General features: G+C 42.4%; 1 protein-coding gene across 2 annotated transcripts in view; it reads left to right on the top strand.

Annotated features, from left to right (window-relative positions):
• PTPRG (protein tyrosine phosphatase receptor type G) overlaps nt 1-20,330 on the top strand; it is a 701,884-nt gene that overhangs the window by 643,418 nt on the left and 38,136 nt on the right. For both annotated transcript variants that reach the window (XM_021695223.1, XM_044921263.1), the window contains 2 exons: nt 2,007-2,098; nt 13,335-13,426. In XM_021695223.1, the coding sequence (XP_021550898.1) occupies nt 2,007-2,098; nt 13,335-13,426 (184 nt within the window). The remainder of the gene's footprint in view (nt 1-2,006; nt 2,099-13,334; nt 13,427-20,330) is intronic.

Below are 20,330 nucleotides of genomic sequence, written 5' to 3'. Positions count from 1 at the left end.
ATATAGTTTATCCTTTCAGAGTGATCTGACTTGAGCAATGCCTTGGCCAATAGCAACTCTTTGTACTAATAGCTTTATATATTGGAAATTTAACAGGTATAGTAATTATGTCTTAAAACAGGAGACTCATTTGGTGTGTGTGTGTGTGTGTGTGTGTTTCCAATTAGTTCGAGTCTGACCTGATGAATTGCATGTCATTTCAGTGTTAGCACTTCTTGGGGCTAGTAAGTACTTGACTGGTCCGGTTTCTCAACAAAGGCAGATTTTCCCTAGCTATGACACTGGGCGGTTAAGGTTTTACCCCATTTGTGAAGTCTGTCACCTGTGTTTTAACTTGAATGCTACTTTCTGGAAATCTGTGCAAATTTGAGGGAGAGAGGAATCCAAGATTAGAAAACTTGATGACTGATTTAGAAACAGAAAGAAGCTACTCCCTCAGACAAGCAAATCATGTGTGTGTGTTTTTTCACATGGATTTCCATCATTTTCACATTCAGTAGAAGATCTGGTTATTACCAGAGCCCTAAAACATTTTGTGCATTTCATATCCATGTAGCTTAAGTCAGACTGACTGACGTTCTTTCCAAATTTAGGTAAAGGCAGCTAACGATGAGTGATGAAAACTTGTTTCATTATTTATATTACCAATGCCAGGCAATTCGTAGGGGGAAAAAATCATTTTCAGCCCTCTGCAAGAGCAGTCCTGCAAGACGTGTGCCGAGTAGGAGTGACTTATGTTCAGAACCCCCTAATGGCATGGAGCAGCAGTCCAGATTGCTTCTAGAACAGTGCCCAAATGTACAATCGGCTAGAGCTGCTTCCCGTCTGGAAACAGGCACGGCTTAAAGAAAAATGCCGTGCCCAGCGGAATCATCCCAGAATACTTTGGATTCAAAGAGCAAAGACAACTCTGAAGAAAAGTTGACTTACTCTAGTGGTTGGAATGCAGCCCCCAGGAACAGTAAACCTGCAGTGTGTGTAGTTGGGGCTTGGTGTGAGGCGCCAGAGGAGCGGGCTGGATCCCAGGGACACCGAGCACCAGAAGGATGCCGCCTGCTTGGCTAACAGCCCCAGCAGTAGGGCCAGCTATTGTGAAGCCCCTCTGCCAGATGAACAGGGACCCTTCTCTGGTCACAATAGCCATTCACGCTGAGCAGCCTCATTAAATATTCAGCCTGTGCTTCCGGCAGCTCATTAGGGCCGCAATGAGCAGTGACGTGGATGCTGGAAAGCCGAGGGCCGGCCAGCATCAGTAGGCAGAGGCTGAGTGAGCTGCTGATGGCTTTTCTGTGAACTGCCTGTCCTATGATGACCAGTGTTTGCTCCCTGCTTTGCCTGAAGTCCAGGTAAAATAATACAGACAACAGGCAGGGGACACCCGCGAGCTCTAGGTTCTTACCTCTGATGTGGTCTGGCCAGGGCCTTGGATTTTGAGGGCTTGCCCCCTTCAAGCCCTCTGACCCTCTCGGAGAGCTGTCTGTGGCTTCGGGGGCCTTTGCTGAGCACTAACAATGTGGTGCTATTGTGTACTTGGGGCTCTTTGATGACTGCGTTTGGGAGGGTTAGAGGTGTGGTTTTGAACTTGGTGCTGGAGGTTTAGAAGACCAAATTACTCTTGTGTAACAGGTCAAATTTAGAAATATTGTGTGTGTGGGGGGGGGGGGGGGGTGCTCATCCTAACGGTTTGTGCATCAGGTTTTGCTCCGTTGATGCCAAGTGTTGGTGGATTTGCGTAATTCACTAGTAAGCTTTTCCCTGTTGACTATCAGGAGAGATATGGTACAATAAAAAACAAAAATAAATATTCTTCAGCTCTTGGGGATTCTTCCAATAGACGGAATGTTGTCCTTCTTAAATCTTGTTACTTTTCCATAGGCTTGCACTCAGTGCTGTGTGGTATTTAAAGCTGGTAAAATCTGTGAAGGCAGAATTGAAAAAAAAAAAAATGACCTCAAAATGTATTTCTCTGGTCTCACTGTTTGCATGTTTTTCTCTTTCCTACACAGAAAATGTTTTCAGACAGCTCATTTCTATGTGGAAGATAGCAGTTCACCTCGGGTGGTCCCCAATGAAAGTATCCCTATTATTCCTATTCCGGGTAAGTAAGACACACTCTTCTTTCCAATGGGCTAATTGTTTTTCTCTTTTGTTTGTACTTTTATGTGACAGCCATGACAAAATACTATTTTCCTAGCCTTTGAAAGCTTGCCCTAAGAGATCCTTCACTGAGGGGGATTTAATGAAATCTTTGCTCCTTTACATATCTGCAATGTGATAAAGTACTCTTCAAGAGGAACAAATAGCTATGAGTTTATACAGGATAGACTCACATGCAGGGAGGGGAGGTAACAGTAGACAAAAGGGAAAGCATAGATATTTGCAATCCACTTGGACCAGGTTTCATTTTGATAGGCAACTTGTGCTTACATTTTTTTTTTTTTAATCACAATTTGTGATATGGTTTTCTCCTAAGATTCCTTCCTCTGCAGATACTTTATCTTAGCGTTGGAAGTTTTGCTTCTTAGGATTTTGTGGGCAAGTCTGGGGATACACTCTTGGTCCAGAGCAATGAAATATTTCACTGGTCCTCAGGTAGAAAAGATGAAACACTCAGTTGGTGTTAGGGGTGGGGACTGGTGGAAGACGCTGTAGTGAATCCTAGCAAATGCCATAAACACTGAGAAGTGCAGCAGCTGGTTGGTTGTAAGTAGATGGGATGTGGGAATTGAAGATGGTCCCACCATGTGTATTTGGCATCCCTTCATTTTTGCCACATTTGAACTTGCTTCCTCTGGGTTTATGTACTGGTACATATCTATCTTTAGATATCTCTGACATCCATCCTCCTGACGTTAATTACCGTTCTGTAAACAGAGGCACTGCTTTTCGTCTAGCAGTGCGTCCACACACCTGCAGCTCTGCTCATTCTCCAGAAAGGTCTTCCCCGTCTCATATGCCATGTATTGTCCTTATTGGCTTATTGTCTCCTCCTCCTACAATGAGAGCCTCATAAAGGCAAGTGGGTATCTCCTTAGTGCTAGAATAATACCCGGCACATAGTGAGCATTTTTAATTCTCTGAATAAATGAATTCATGTCAGCAAACCTTTCTTAAAATTCTTCAGAGGCTCTATCTGTGAAGCTCAGAGGCACAGTCGTTCTCTTGGTGCCATGGAATGCTTCTGTTGTTTAAAAACCTTCACAAGGGGCACCTGGGTGGCTCAGTCGGTGAAGCGTCTGCCTTCCGGCTCAGGTCATGATCCTGAGGTCCTGGGATCGAGACCCACATCGGGCTCCCGGTTCAGCAGGGAGCCTGCTTCTCCCTCTCCATCTCCCTGCCGCTCCCCCTTGTGAGCACACACTCTCTCTGTCAAATAAATAAAACATTAAAAAAAAAAACCTTCACTAGGTGCAGTTACGGTAGGGGAGTTAATTGGTATGTGTGAAGTCATTAGGTATTGCTGGAACTGGCCATGTTTTCTCCATTCTGGTCACCTTCTCTCATGAAAGCTTGTCACACAGAAACAAGAGGGGTAGCAGAAAAGTCTCTGGGTAAGTTCCCACTGGATCATTTCATGGCTGCTAACCCATTCCCAGACAGACGGGATAGGTTTTGTGTTCCCCTCCATTCTTCTTCACTGACCCTCACCCTTGAGTCTTGGTAGAGGAAATTGCACTCCTGCCTTTGAGAGGAGAGGAAGCAGACAGGAATCCTCAGTCTTCCACTTGCATGGAATAAGTAGTTTTGTCCAATCTGCAGGAATCATGCGCTAGCACGTGTGTATAATCATTTTCCTCTTGCATCACCTAGAATTCTCAGAAAATGCCAACCCATTGTTCCTGCCTTGCTGCACCTCTGGGTAGGTGTTTCAGACCAGAAAGGCTTTTGAGTGTTTTCTCCCTCATTGCCCAGCTACCTGTTTAATCACCGGGGTAAATACAGTAGTCCCTCCCCCCCCCCCCCCCCCTTTTCCATGAGGCGTATGTTCTGTCACCCCCAGTGGATGCCTGGAACTGCAAGTCTTATCAAACCCTATGTATACTGTTTTCTCCTATACGTACATACCTGCGAGAAAGTTGAATTTATAAATCAGGCACAGTAAGAGATTCACAATAATAACTAATAATAAAATAGAAGAATTATAACCATGTATTGTAATAAAAAGTACGTGGTCCCTCTCTCCAAATATCTTATTGTACTGTCCTCACTGTTCTTGTGATGGTGCGAGAGGATGAAATGCCCGCGGGACGGGCTGCAGTGAGGGGAGTGACGTAGGCGTTGTGACGTGGCATTCGGCTACGATTGTCCTTCTGACGGTACATCAGGAGGAGGAGGGGGATCACCTGCACCTGGACCGCAGCTGCAGGTACCTAAAACCCCGGATGAGGGGGACTACTGTACTCACAACCCAAGGGCGTTTCTTGAAACGTGAGGATTTCCTAATTCGTACTCGCTGGTGCTGTAAGTACATGAAGAGATAATTGCTTCAGATTCTCCACTGACTGAGAAATCCGTGGTGGTCAGTTGTCCCTTGCTGGACATAGTAAACGCAGTCTTGAGCTGTAACGCAGCTGTGGAAATGAAGTAGTTGGAATGGGGTAGTGCAGTGTGACAGTAAAGGATGAGAGCAACCAAGAGTGAGGCCACTCCTCTGTTTTCCCAGATGGCACAGCCTTCATGGGGGGGAGCGGGGGATGCCAAGACCAATCAACTCATTTCACCCTTAACTGGGAAGAAGTTACTCTCCATGACCTTTCTTTACAGATTTTTTCAATTTCATCCCATTCTCTCCCTTTTTCTGAAACAAAACCCCCACTGACCTGTTTAATAGTCCCATTTGTAAAATACTTTGCAATTTATGATGCACTTCAACGATCCATTATTCTCTTTATCCTTACGGTTTCTTCTGGTTATTAGCATCCAACTAGGTCATGCGTAAGAAATTCAATGTAGGAATTTTTAATAAATTCAGGAGTTATTTTCTACTCTGGTAAAGCTTTCAACCCAACTTTTCCTTAGTGGAGACCTCCTTGGGATCCTTCTGAATGATTTACCTGAGGAATTATCTCGTTCTTATTTCCAAAAATAGTAGGATATTTACAGAATTCATATGGAGTACTTGTTCTACCCGCTAGATCTCAGTTACATATTTTTTTAAGATTTTTATTTATTTATCTTTGTGTGAGAGAGTGCACGTGCGTGAGCACACAGGCAGGGGTGGGAAGGGAGGGTCAGAGGGAGAAGCAGACCCCCCGCTGAGCAGGGAGCCCGATGCAGGGCTCGACCCCAGGACCCCGGGATCATGACCTGAGCGGAAGGCAGACACTTAACGACTGAGCCACCCAGGCACCCAAACTCAGTTATAGTTTATCCTTGTTCAAAACCTAATAACAGGGCTACTGGGCCTCCAGTTTATCAACCTTTGTCACCTGAACTCCTTATTTCCTATAACTGATTGTTTAAAAAAAGGTATTTCCAGACAACCACTCTAGTAAACTGAACCATTATACTGGTTTAAAAATGGATGCAACAGGGTAAGATAGAAAATTCAGGCACCAAACTGTTATAAAAAAGAGCTTCTAGGTCATCACTAGAATGTGCAATAAGCTCTGTTCCTAGGACTTCCTTTACATTTAACCTTGTTTTTAGAAAACATCATCGTGCAAATACATTGAGCGTTTACTGATGACATGGTTTATTTTCACTACAGTCAGCCCTGTGGAGACAGGTGCAGTGGAGAGCCTCATCTTACAGCTGCAGAAACTGAGGCTCAGAGACCCTATTAATTTGCCCAAGCTGATGGGAAGGGTGGAGCTACCACTGGAATTGTGGCTTCAAAGCACAGATGCGTTAAAATGGCTCTGCCCCCCTTGGCATGCTCTTCTGACAGTTCTGGTATCTCAGGACTTCAGGCTCCTCATCTGGGTATTAATTCATTAAATCAAGGCATTTCAAATGCATGCGAATATCCCCTGTAGTTCCCCCACCCCAGGCTCTTGATGATGATCTTCCACCAATACTGGCCTTTTGCCTCTCCGCTGAATTCTCCTACAGCCCCCCTGAATAGTTTCGTTATTCTTTTGTTGAAGTTCCTTCCTTATCAAAAACTCACCTCTACTTCTGTTCCCTGGTCCCTTTTCTTCTCTTACTTTCTAAGAAAAGCACTCTGCACCCACCTATACTTCCATTCCCTGTGCAAAAATAGGCCTATGTGATTTAAATGACTTAGGGAGAAATTTATAAATACGTTGAAACTTTTAGATGATTCTGCTGCAGTTGAATTTCATAAACAGCTCTGGTCTTTAAATCCTCAGCAGCATAAGTGGAATCAGTAAGTTACATTAGATTTTTAAAAAGTATTATAAAATAGGCAAATGGTTAAGGAGAGCTTTGCTAATTGATCACTCATCCCTTGGAGATAGCCATTTATAGGAATTTTTGAGGAATTCTGAGTTAGTAATTTTACTTAACTGAATTGAAATCCAGGAGTTTAGAATCTTCAGTATGTTCTCCTGATTTAACATAGCAAAGAGTCTTGTCAGAATGAGGACTTTTTTTTTTTCCCCCTGATCTCACCTACACTTACGTAAAATGTGGAAATGCTAGATAATGTGAATGTGATGGCTGAGGTTGGTTAGCCACATTAGAAAGAACTCTTCTTCGGATGCAAGAGTATTTATCCAAAGTGAAAGAAATTAAAGAAGTGCTTTTGAAGTTAGGTTCCAATCACTATAGAAGTGATATTAATTCTTTAATCAGGAAAATTTGGAATTAAGAGTGCCTGTTCCATATAAGGGAACAGTGGTTAGATGGTTGGTTGGTTTTCCAGGCAAGTTGAACTCTGACTTGTGCAGGAGAATGAAAGGGGCCTGACTCTTAATATTTTTCACTAAAGGTTTTTCAGAATCGAATGTTCCGTGGCCATGGGTTCTCCATTGTTACCCTGGGAGGGTAAAGCATAATTGAATGCATGCAGTAACTTAGCGTTCAGTCCCCTCGTAATGCTTTCTAAGTAATACTTCTGTGACATTTTTAAGATACTGAAGTGGTCACACAGTTCCTTTAAGATCCATATTAATCTTAACATCTGCAAGTACTTTTAAAAATCTAGACTTTCCAATCAGGAGATACTCATTTTAAAGGACAGGCTTCAATGATATTTTCATTGCAGTTACTGAAGCATTACGTACATACGTCATCTACAGACTATTTTCACTGCATTATAGTATTCTTTCAGACTTTTATTACAGCTTTTTAAAATCAAAACTTAGCTCCTAAAATTAACCTGATTATTGAATATGTTGTATGGGCTTTTCCAAATGTGCATATTGTCAGGCACAAATGTCCTTAGAAATGCTTTTCTGTGGAAATTAGAGGCTCTAACTTGCTAATAAGAGCGTTACAAAATGAAATGTTGCTGTTAACCAGTAGCTTGGAAATCCAGAAATGATTCATGCCTTTCCAGCAGTTAAAATACATCTTAATAATTTGAAGGTCACTGGCTTCAGCAGGGTGCCAGCCTATAAAGGGGTTTTAAACATGCAGTTTAAAACCCTTGGGATTAAACCAACCTTGTTGGCATATTTTATTTATACAGAGATTATCTCCAAAGGAGATTCATTGGTCTTTTGACTATAATGAAGCCTTTTCTTTGTTGACTTCATTGTGTCATAAATGAAAAGAGATTTCTTTTTATGGCAGGAAATAAAATGTTCCAATCTCCACAACACTCCTTGCATCCAAAGAGTCTGATTTAGACAAAAATCTATTTGTTGTGCCCTAACGCGGAAACTAAAATCCCAATAATGTTCTTTTATTTCATGTTTGCTTTATCTTCCTAAGTGGACACAGAGGTATTACCAAGTGCAGAGAGAGGTCTGAAATTGGCCTCTGGGCGCTGAACAGGCAGGCAAGAAGGGACTGAGTTCCTGAAATCCAGGTCTGTCCACTAGAGAGAGGGCTGGTAAACAGCCCAGTTGTGGGACTTGGGGGGGCAGGGGGTGTAAGGTCTGAGCAGGAGGGACTTGACCCAGGGACTGTGTTGGGGCTTTATAGGTTCCCCCTGCAGAGAGACAGAATTGGCTGGGATTTGGCACAGGGTCGCGGGAACTGCTGTGGGTTAAAGGAACTTCACAGAGATGGGTGGCACAGTGGGTGACTTAAGGCCCTCTGGAATGGGAACGGTAATTATATATGTACCCACACCCTGCTGGTACGGGTATTTTCTTAAGTGGACGTTAAGCCAGTCAACCCCAGCACTAAGCGTCTTGGCAGGAAGGTAAACACTACAACACTTCATTTTACCTGGCATAATCAACGTGATCAGAATACCAGTGTGAATTTTCCAGGTTGACTGAAGCTTACTGTTAAAGCTTAAGTGTATCATTTCATTCCTTTTAAGTCAGAAAGTTTCTTTAAAAACATTATTGGGAGGCGCCTGGGTGGCTCAGTCGGCTAAGCATCTGCCTTCAGCTCAGGTCATGAGCTCAGCGTCCTGGGATCAAGTCCCGCATCAGGCTCTCTGCCCAATGCGGAGTCTGCTTCTCCCTTTCCCTCTGTGCTCTCTCTCTCTCTCTCTCTCAAATAAATAATGCTTTTTATTTTTTTTTAAGATTTTATTATGGTTTTCTGCCCTCTCTAACCACGTATATTCAATTTAAGGCCTAGAGAGAGGTCAAATAAGGTGGAAGACACAAGGCTTTGGATTCAGCCTGGCCCCACGCCTGATAATGACAGTGGACCCTGGCCAAGCTCTTGGGTCTCTTTTAGCCAGTTTCCCCATCTGTAAAATGGGTAATCACAGCCCCAAATCAGGGCCACGCATGTAAAACAATTAGCACCCAGCAATAAATCCTAGTTATCAAGCATTTACTAAATGCCAAGCACTCTTGTAAATACTTCAGTCATCTGTTGACTCTTCATAACTCTCTATGAAAAGTCATTATTATTCCCATTTTATAGATGAGGAAAGGGAATTACAGAGAGGTGAAGTCACACCACCAGGCCATCTGGCTCTGGCTTTTCCACTTATACCACTGCCCCTAGGTGCCTGGCACACAGAATGCTTTCCACCATCGGTAACAAGAATGACAGCTAGACAGTTTTACTGAGTGACAGGCTGAAGACCTGGCCACAGAGCCACGTAACAGGCTGAGCCCTCTGTGGCACCTCCCTGGGGTTGATGTTCAAGAACAGTCTTGGCTGCTGATTTTTTTTCTTTCTAATAGCAAAAAAGACAAGAAAGCGTAATTTTTCCTTTTCTGTTTATGTTATTCCTGAAGAGGAAGAGAAAGCAAAGTGAGCACGTACAAAGAGGTTAGAACCATAGACCAATATAGGGGTGATTTCCCTCTACCTGGCTCCAAATTGCAAACACAACAGAGACATAGCCAGATTCTGGAAACAGCTTTTCTCTATGTTCAATGCGTTATTCTTTATTTCTTACAGTGCTTTATTTAACGTTAATAATCTCGAGCTCTTTTTTACCTCCATGGAATCTCTCACCTTTGGTACTTTCTTCTCAGTAGATGTTCACCCTCTCCAAATGTGCCTCTTTGGGTACCTACAAACCAGAGACTCATTTCAGACTCCATCAGAAGTGGTACATAAGGATGTGGACCAAAATATTAAAGGCCTCTTATATATGAAGTTTAATTCCAACCACCAAAGGCTGAAATCTTGGAACAAAGTGTAAATAATACCGAATAACAATCTCATTCTGAAGGTGCTGATTCTCAACTGACTATACCAAACATCTTATAATGGGGTGATTTAAGGATGACAGCAGGGCTGTCATTTTTGCCTAATTTAAATCTTTGGTATCTGAAAATTCTGTAACTAAAAATATTGGCACAGAATTAAACAGGAACATTTTATCCAAGATACTCCGTTTAATTAACCGAGATACTGTTTAATTTCTTGTTCTTCCTGGAAATTGTGCTTGGAGAATGAAGACAAATCAGGTATCAGTATGGAGGAACACAGGCCTCATGTTCAGTACACCAGGATTCAGATGGCATGCTTTGGACATGTTGCTTCCTTTGCCTTGTGTGTCATGCGAGAACAATGTCCCCTTCACCTCGTTCTGGTAAAGCTAAATGTATGGAAAACATTTAGCACAGTCCCTGGTGACCAGTAAGGGCTTAATACATAGTGATTCTCTTCTCATTCTACTGAGTCTCTCTTGAGATTGTTTCGTTTTATCATCACCATCTCCCATCTAAACGGTAGTTAGTGAAAACCGCTTCCTTTGACTCAAGCTCATATTTTTTTTCTTCATGACCACTGCGTTGGTAACATTTATTCTCACCTGAGTTATCAAATCCATCCTTTTCGTGACATGTGGAGTCTTCACCATGTAATTCTTGCTCACTCCTGCTGATAGTCATTGCTTCTCCAACACAAATGTGCCCTTGGGCAGACACCCATCTCCCTAATGTCTGGCTGAGTCCTGGCTGCTCAGTAAATGCCTCATCCAGTGGTTTCCCATTCACTCTGACCCAGACCACAGCCATTCTCCTTTGACCTTGGGTCTGCAACCAGCTTCTGCCATAGTCCAGCCTTCAGTTAATATTTCTGAGCTTATTTTCTCAACTGTGAGATGAGTAGGAAAATGGTACCTATCTCCCAGGGTTATTGGGAGGATCGGAGTACATGTTAATCCACCTAAAGGGCATAGAAAGTGCCTGGCCCATGGTTAGTGCTGCTAATGGTCTCTGTATTCGTTAATGAAACAGATTATGTAAGTGACATAACATCTTTCCTATGGATGTTCTCTAACACCACAGGGTCTTCCCAGACGAAAACTGAGAGGATCAGGTCTACAGCGCTGTCCTAATTGCTTGGCCTTGTGCTAGTTAATAGTAATTTTATAATTATCTGGCTCATGTTGTGAGAAATTTAACAGAAATATGTAAGAGGATAACTATGAGGACTTTCTAAGTAGTCATAGCCTTATATTCATCTTAATACTGAGAAAAAAGATTTGTGACCCTTCAGCTTCATTTATCTTGATTGAAAGACAACGTGTTATCTGGGTAGCTGGTGGTGGTCAGTACCGCATGCATGTGTGTGTGTCTGTGTGTCTGTGTCTGTTTGTCTGCCTGGTAGTTTTATGATGTTACTGGTGGTGCCTGGAAACCCAGAGGGGTGTGGTTAGACTTCCTTGGATAAAGAAGCTAATTGGAGAGACTAGTGAGTCATATATTTCCATGATTATCCTACTGAGCTCTGCTGGATTTTTCCTGCATCTAGCCAGGGGGATAGCAGGCAGACTGATTTCTGGGCATGTATGGCATTAGTTTGGATGTTATACTTGAGTGATTGGCAGGAAAAAAAAAATAATGAATTGTTACCCTGAAAACATTTTTTAATGACTTGAGGTGGGCTTTGACCTTTAAAATGCTGTGTTTTTTGCCTTTGCAGAGTAAAACACCTCTAAAACTGCATGTGTTTGCTTATTTTGAACTAGAGTTATGTGTACCATAAATTTATTGGAATTCTACAATTCTAAGTAAATCATGGGATAAATGTTGCCTTCAGCTTATTGCGCTATTAACGATGTCCCACTCGGAAACTGTTGTCTTTGGTTTCTAAGTAAGCTGGAAGGAAATGCTGCAGACTATATACTAGAGTGTTGGCAGGGCTAGGTTCTGTCCCATCTCATTCATTTTGCCTCTTGTCCTAAGAGGAGTTTCTTTGGGTTAATCTTTTCAAGACTCCAATTTTGCATATATTAATCCTTATCTCAACTTCAGATCATTTCTTTGCCACTTGATTTTTATTGTAGAATTTGCTGACTTCTAAACATTTTAGGCGAAGTTGATCAGATAATTTTGGAAATTTTTCTTCAACTGTGCATTCTGCTCAATATTCTGGGGAAACGTTTTGGCTCTGCTTACTTTGTTAATGCTGGTTACATCATTATGGGAGCTATAGATTTCTTGGGCGTGCAAAATGATTGCATATTCATGAACATCTTCAATCTTGAAATATTTGTAAATAACTTGGCAATTTTTTTTTCATAAGGTGGCCTGTTAACATGATTAGGTCTTTAATTGTTCACACAGAAAGAATTGGTGCTTATAGAGCACCATCTATTTGATCAGTAACATTTCTGCGCTAAGCAATTTGGATTATGAACGTATAAGTCACCTTCCTTAAACAAAGTATAAGAGATGCTATTTTCCGCTTAAGAATGATTCAAGTTTGAAAATGTCAATAGATGCAAAAAGCCACCCTAGAGCTTTGCTCTCTCGAAAGAAAGTAGAGAAGGAATGACATAGTCAATGTTAACTGTCACCAGATGAAGAGAAATCAGATTGTCAGGCCTGGATCTATAACATTCTTGCCAAAGTAGGACCTCATTTACACATACAGATCTTCATACCCTTTGCTAAGAAAAGCATCTGCGGCAGTTTAGATGTTTGTGCGTTTGCCAAAGATCTTTCACTCTGAATAAAGTAAATGTCATGTCTGTTGTTTATCTCAAATTCAGCAGAGTATTTTTAAAGAAATATTTGCGGGGGAGGGTCGAGGGAAGGAGGTTGGGGAGCTCCAGTTAGTGGGGTATGGCAGTTTTGTGGCCAGTCCTCCACTTTCGGACCAGAGCTGGAAAAATCCGCTCAAAACGGATACTTTGGGCTCATGAACTGCAAATGTCCTTTTGAAGTGACAACACTATAATAAATTGGAATGTGGAGTCTTCCCGAATCTATACCTAGTCTGTCAACACCCAAAAAATCCAGTTAATTCAGTCAAACTGATTATTTGGCATCGTATAGACACAGCTGTCTTGAACTAAAATTTTGCACACTTAAACATAGATGGCATTGTCCCGAAGCCAGCTGGTACAATGGCATCTCTCTGTAATCATGTATAAAGATTGCTGCGACTTCAGAGACTGGAAGTAGATCTTCATTGCTCCAAGTTCAAGCTGGACCCCACTGAAGAGCAATTAAAAAAAAAATCTTAGGTTGTGATAAAATTTCTTGACAAATAGGTACCCTTAGGAAGTTCAGACTTTCAGTTAAGAGTATGATGTGGTAATTTAACTATGTAAATTGCCTTGAATATTAAAAAAACTAATTCCCTATGTACTTCAAAAAAAAAAAACCTATATTTAACCTAGCTTCTAGGCATTCAAAATCCTAGTAAGACAGACAAGTAAAGTACATCCTGAGACTTTTCTTGAGGACATCTACTTTGGGTGATACAGTTCTGTCTACTCCTCACACAAATCAAATGTTTGTCTTTAATAATCCCTTATCGGTGTTACTTGTTTTATCGAAGTATATTCTGTGTGACTCTGAATATCATTTTATCACCCCCCACAGATGACATGGAAGCCATTCCTGTCAAACAGTTTGTTAAACACATTGGTGAGCTCTATTCTAATAACCAGCATGGGTTCTCCGAGGATTTTGAGGTATGTTTCAAAACTGAAAATTAATTTCCAGAAACCTGACTCTTACAGGATTTTTTATAAACTTGACATGAATCCATTCAAGCATAACAAAAACGTTGGCGGAAAAAGTTGGAGATTGTGTGTTTTTTTTCTTTTTTCTTTACACTTCTACTTCTGGCAGGCATTCTTTTCCCCGCAAAAGACTAGATGAGAGGGAGTTGGTTGCCCATGTCCTGCACGTGCGTGTCCAAAAAAGAACAGACTTAGTGGTGGAAAAGAGGCAAGCCCCCACGTTCTGTCTTCATGGTCATCCTAAGTGGGACAGTGGTCCTCACGCCAAGGGCAGGGCTCGCCTCTCTGGGCTGCCCGAGGTGTAGAGGAGACGGCAGATTTGCAGTCTGAGGGGCCTGGGGCTGGCTCTACGGGAGGCGGTGTGCTTCCTTATCCTCGGACCAGTCGCTTCCTCTCCGGTGGCCCGGCTGCCCCAGTTTTTAGAAATGGCGCTCATGTCACTGACATCCCGCAGTTGGGCCAAGTGAATGATGCACGCCCTTGAGGGTGCCGGGTTACCTGTTAAGGCCCTGCAAAGGTGGATGGTGGCGGGTTTCGTGATTATTAATCCTTGGAGAGAAGACGTGGGTTAACGCAGCCCTGTGATTTTAAGAACTGTTGTGCAGGAAACAAGGTAGAGTGCGCACGCACCGCCCTGCCAGCTCTGGGTTCCGTGCCAGTTCAGCAGTGACAGGGTGTCAATGAGGAGCTATTAAACAGACTGCCCTTTTCTTCACTGAGGCGCTTAACTAACGCACATCTCTGGCAGCCAGAGTTGTGCCGAGGAGGCCAAGTTTTCATGGCAGCTCAGCTGTCTTCTAGCTTTGTGGGTGAGTCCGTGCCTTTCTCTCATTCTTCCTTTAAAATGGAAATGACGATGATGATGCTAAACTGCCCACCCCTTTGCACAAAATGGGTTTCGGGGACTAAACGATGTCATGGAAAAGGAGGCACAATGAGAAATGAACACGGGACCCAAAGCCCCCCCGTCTCTGTGCAAATTCAGAGTCCCCAGAGGCCATCGTAAAGGCAATTATATTGACAACTGGTTTGCAAGGAAGTCTTTCTCTTAGTTTTTTGTTTTTCTGAGCAAAACCAAAGCAAAGGTGGGAGAGAGAAGGGACCCTCTGATTTATTCGGCAGAGTCCTATGTATGTATCATGGGACAAACAAAAACATGTCAAGTATTTAATGTGGCTATTAGATGCTTACCAGAAAAAGGTGCCTATTCAAGTACAAAGAACATGGTTTAAAGTCAAACATTTTGTATTCATGAGGACAGCAAATGTGTGTGCTGTTGAAGTGATTTAGTTCAATTGACTGTTGGCTGGATGACTGAGCAAGAATACTGAGGCATTTAACAATGTTGATGGTATTCAGGACAAACATTTATCCTCTGGAGAACAGAATTTGATCAGGATGACCAAATGCAACTCCAGTTTCTCAATTATTTATGATTTGAGACCCCGGTGCTATTCATCACAGCTGGTTTTGACACCATTTAATTATTCAAAATAATCAGCTACACCTCTATAAACTCGATCTGACTTAAAATGGGCTTTGCTGCATCAACATCAAGCCTGTTAACAAATTCTGGGCATCTGCACCCTATTTCTATCCTTAAAACAAAACAAAACAAAATACTGTGGCTTGAAGCTTTTGTCTCCTATATTGAACTTTATAGCTTTAGTCTTATTAGCTGGTGGTGAAGGGAGGGGCGCGGGAGGGCAGGGACAAGGGAGGCCTTGTTCTGTGATTGTCATTTCACAGTTCCTCCTGGTCTGAAGGTGGAAAATCAGAGCTATTCAGAATAGGAAGACTATCCTTTCTTCTGAAAAGAACAATAAGGCAGCGACGTAAAGGGAGGAATGAGACAGAACAAGTCCTTAATATACTGTCCTCTTCTCATTGAGGGAGATTTCGAAGTATTTGACAACGGTAGTGGTATTCATTTTCGGCTGCTCTGCTAAAAAGGACAAGTGGTAGCAGGCTATTTACGAAATTATTAAGGCTGTTTTATAAACGAGATAGTAATAGGCTATAAAAGAAGGTCAGGAAAAGAGATTTTTGTGCGGATTTAAAGAAAAACAAAACTGGGATGCCTGCGCAGCTCAGTCAGGGAATCGTGCGACTCTTGATCTTAGGGTTGTAGGTTTGAGTCCCACGATGGGCGTAGAGATCACTTAAAAATAATTAAAAATCTTAAAAAAAAAAAAGGGAAAAGAAAAACAAAACAGAACCCTCATTATGGTAGGAGAGTGGTAAAGTCAACCCCAGATTTCCAGATCTTTTTAAGTGGAAGAACGGTGGCCAGCATATACTCAGCACTGCACGTGGATTATTTCATTTGTTCCTCAGAACTACCCCACAACAGGGTGCTAGTCTATGGGCCCCATTTTACAGATGAGGAAACTTCCTCCACGGGAAAACTGAGGCTTTGGGTGGCTCAGTTTTCAAATGGCAGAAGTTAGGTTTTAAGACCAGGCTCTCCGACTCAAGCGCACATGTGTAACCTCAAGGTCCTCCAGACTCTCATTAAAGTAGTGTGTACTGTAGTGACCTGGAGTCAGAAGGAGGAAAAAAAAACTGAGATTACCAATGACTGTCTCAAACTGATCATGCAGCTGACAAGCCAACAATTGCCTTGGCAAAAAAAAGGGGGGGGGGGGGGCAGGAAAGGGAACAGTCGAAACAAGGAGCGCCCCCACCCCACTAAAAGTACTGGGAGCCCATTACATGATTTATGGCCTAGAGCCTTCCGGATGGTTTGAGAATCTGACTTATAAAAATCTTAAACAACATCTGCAGAGAGGCCTCAAGTTAGTCGAAGAACTCATCTTAAAATTATAAATACCGGGGCACCTGGGTGGCTCAGTCGTTAAGCGTCTGCCTTTGGCCCAGGTCATGATCCCAGGGTCCTGGGATCGAGCCCTGCATCGGGCTCCCTGCTCAGCCGGGAGCCTGCTTCTCCCTCTCCCCACTCCCCCTGCTTGTGTTCCCTCTCTCGCTGTCTCTCTCTCTGTGTCAAATAAATAAATAAATCTTTAAAAAAAAAAATTATAAATACCATTTGACAATTGATGTGCGGCCATTAAGAATAGAGAAAAGCAATTCATCTGACAGTTATGGAGTACTGTTATTCTGTGGACATAATACAAAGTACAGAGTCGAATTTGAGACCTTGCCCTCAAGGAGTTCAGTCTGGTGGGGGTGGAGAGCAAAATACATGCTAAATATGGATAGAAAGTTCCAGAGGAGGGCAAAGAAGAAGAAAGGCTTCTACAAATTTTGATTATTTCACCGGAATTTCTATTTGCCCCATCTTGTTTTAAAATCTTGGATGGAAGTGGGGGAAAAAAAAAAATTGGTGAATAGCTGTCATTATTTTCAGAACTTTGCTGCTTGGAGAAGAATGAGAAAAACGATTCACTGCTAATTTTGAGTCTTTGTCTAGAGGTGATGCAGATAGCATTTTGTCCTTGTCAGATAAACTTTGGAGACTGTTAAGAGCTGGCAACATTATACCTCTAGCAGATTTTGCAGTCACTGGACATAACACCAATCCTTGTCTCAGGATGGCTGGTGTTCGATGACTCTGTTCCCTTGGCTACCTGAGCTGACTTGAACCTCACTCTTCCCCGGCCTCCACAGTCCTCATCCAGGCGGCTTCCAAAGGTGCAGTGCTAGCATTACCTTTCAAAAGGAGAGAATTCCAAGGCCATGTGGGTCGACAGAATTAATAGGCAGAGGTCAGGAGCATCACAAGTTGGAAGGCTGAGTGCAGAGACCAGGCCAGAGATCCAATACCCCTTGATGAGATCCTTTGGGGGGAATCGCCTCGCTGACAATTAACTCTAGCTGAGCTAAATTTGGGCCAGTTGCTCATCTTAAATCAGGAGAGCAAAGCTTTGTCCACCTGAGCCCATGTGCTTGAGGGATCAGTGGCCACAATCACTTTATGTAAGGTGCAGCGTTCCAATGTTGCCGGTGACGCATAACAGGGTGTCGCCAGACGGGGGGTCATGCTGCATGAGACTGCAGCCTACAAGCTGGCAGAAAAGGACTCTGAGTCCCTGTGACAAAATGCCACTTAGGGTCTGAAATGTCTTAAAGAACATTTTTAAACCCTTAGCAGGAAGAAAATCATAGTTGAGGTTTTTGTGAAGAGTGAAGAGAGAGAGAGAGAGAGCCAGAATTCACAAATGGTGTATGGAAAACAATTGTACTTTATAGACCCCAAACAGGAAATCCTATGGTCTTTTCAAAGGGCACAGAGGTAAAACTGTCTGGGAATGGGAAGGGAGCTGGATGGAAGATAGGATGGGACCTTGAAAGCCTGGCTAAGGAATCTGGGTTCTATCCAGAGGTTTCTGAGGGAGAGAATAACAGAGTCAAAGCTGCAGCATTTGAAGATGTTGGGGGTGGCCACAATTTGTAGCCTGAGCAGAAGCAGGAAGATGGCATGTCATGGGCACCCAGCAAGGGCCAGCTCTGTGTCAGACACGAGGCAAGCACCAGGCCATAGTGATGACCTAAAGTGATCACCTTCGGTAGCATGGTCCCCGTAACACAGCTGTGGGCTGCCCGAACTCACACACTGAAAATGTTCTGTATACTCAGTCTAATGCTTGGTCACCTGGTCCAAAGGGTGTTCTTCTCAACTTCCTTTGGGAAGCTGAGTAATCTGAAAGATTTCCAGATGTATTTTTATTCCATCATGATTTCACATCGAGCCACAGAATGGTAGGACAGTAGGTCTCCATGTGCCTTTTTGATAGCTTCTCACCTCATTCACTCCAGGCAGCAGGTGATTTCACCCACTCAATCTCCCAAGAATTCTGAATATATCAACTTGTGGTGTTTTCGTTTTAAGTCTTACTTTTTTTTTATTTTTACATCTCTTGTTTTTACTTGGCTTTTTTCTGTGGTTTTGTGCCTGTCGAAACTCAGGATATTCATTTTGAGAATTCCAACTCTGTTATATGGACAGTAAAATACAGACAAACTTAAATCTTAAACTGCTTGTCAGACTGTCGAATCGAAGGTAACTTGGCTATACACACTCCATCAGCCAGTGTCGCTTCAAAGGGTTTTAGCACCTATTAAAATCACATTAACTTGGACATGCCAGTTCTGATGGAGAAAAGCCACTCCAGGATCAGATGATATTATCAGCATCTAAATGAGCCAAACAGTTCTGCAAGGAATTACAGATGACATTATTATCCACAAGACAAAATCAGGAGGCCTTAGGCAAACCCCTCGGGTTCTAATAAAATCAGATTTAACATTATTTATGACTATTCTTTGTTTTCCGTCATTCACGTAATTGGAAAAGTGAAATAGAGGCAACGGATCAGACCCAGGATTTTAGATAACAAAGAGTTTGATTGGCCATATTGAATGACTGCTCTAAACAGTGCAGACAGCTGCTCCCAAGCAGTCGTGGTCAATTGCATTATATTATAATAGAGGCCCGAGCTCAGTCCATAGTTAGGGTGGTCAGATCCACACGATGGGGGGGAAAAAAAAATCAATAAACCAAGTGAATCTCAAACTAAAGGACAAAAAGCTATAATCTCTTAACACAAGATGCTTTAGCAACCCAGCCCATGCCAGAAGTATGACCTTCAAAACCCAGAAACAAAAGGCTGTCAACCTATTTCAGGAATTTATGTATAGATTGAATTAATGTCTTCCAGAATACAAATCTATTTTCAAAGGTTTTCTGCCCCTGAAACTATTTAAAAGAGTATGCCTCAGGCGTTCAAGGCAATTCTAAAAGGCCAGCACCCCAAAATACTTTGAGTAGAGGTAGCATTGCTTATGTTTTTGGAGATGTTAAGCTATCAGACTCATCACTTTGTGCCTACCCTTTATCTCATTTTAGAAAAAAAGAACCAAAGGCAGACTGAAGCCCCTTTAAATCAACATTTGCAAAACCATAGGTTATAAACCATTTTAGAAGAGAAAATAGCAGAGTTTATCACATTTAGTAAACATAACGGAAGAGTAAGAATTGTTGTGAAACGCACACTTTCCCCAAGAGGTGTGTTGAATTAATACCTGTGGACTTTTTTTTACTTTTTTTTTTTTTAACGGACAACTGGGAAGGTCTGCAACTATGAAAAATTGAACATACCGCTTCCCAAGAATCAGGAGTTCCTGAGTATGGTTTCTTTACATGGGTAGTGACCCTTTGTTTTTAGACTTTAAATTATTTGATTACAGTGAGTTAGTTCCTCCTTGGAGAGAAGAGAGGGACCCCTCACTGGGAAGTACTTTGTGAATATAAAAGACAACCCGTTCCTTGTTTTCATTATGCCTAATGTAAATGCTATGGAAAACATCCATACTTGCTATGCATCTCCTTCATGGGGGGGGGGGGGGAGTCTGCATGCACCTTAACTCTGTTACATCTGTTATGTGTAAAATACTTCTCCTGATAATTTTCTGTCACTTGCTCCAGCTCTTTGTGGCAGCCGTGCACTGCTAATGACTTCCCTTATTAGTTAACGCTGGTACTTTCTTGGGTTTGAACCGTACACCGTAGAAAAATTTGACTTTACAGCAACCTTGTAATACGCTAATGGATGATATTTACATTCGTGGCAAAGGTAGCTGAAGAGTTGCCTGCTAAAGAAGGAGAATTTAAATGAAACTGGAGTTCACAACTAATTCATCAAATCTATATATATTTGAGCCACACAGGACAGGTCACTGGGCAAATATGGTAGCGTCACTTCAGGACGGAGGGTAATCAATTTGCGCTCTGATAGTTATAAAAGGAGCTATATGGTCTATACGCATATTGCAAATGATGGTGGAGATTCTACTTCTGCCTGGAAAATTCTTGTTCATCCTTTAAGACTCA

Source organism: Neomonachus schauinslandi, chromosome 1 (assembly GCF_002201575.2).
Source record: "Neomonachus schauinslandi chromosome 1, ASM220157v2, whole genome shotgun sequence".
Lineage (NCBI taxonomy): Eukaryota > Metazoa > Chordata > Mammalia > Carnivora > Phocidae > Neomonachus > Neomonachus schauinslandi.
The sequence above is the reverse complement of the archived record's forward strand: the minus strand, read 5'-3'. Positions and strand labels throughout refer to the sequence as shown.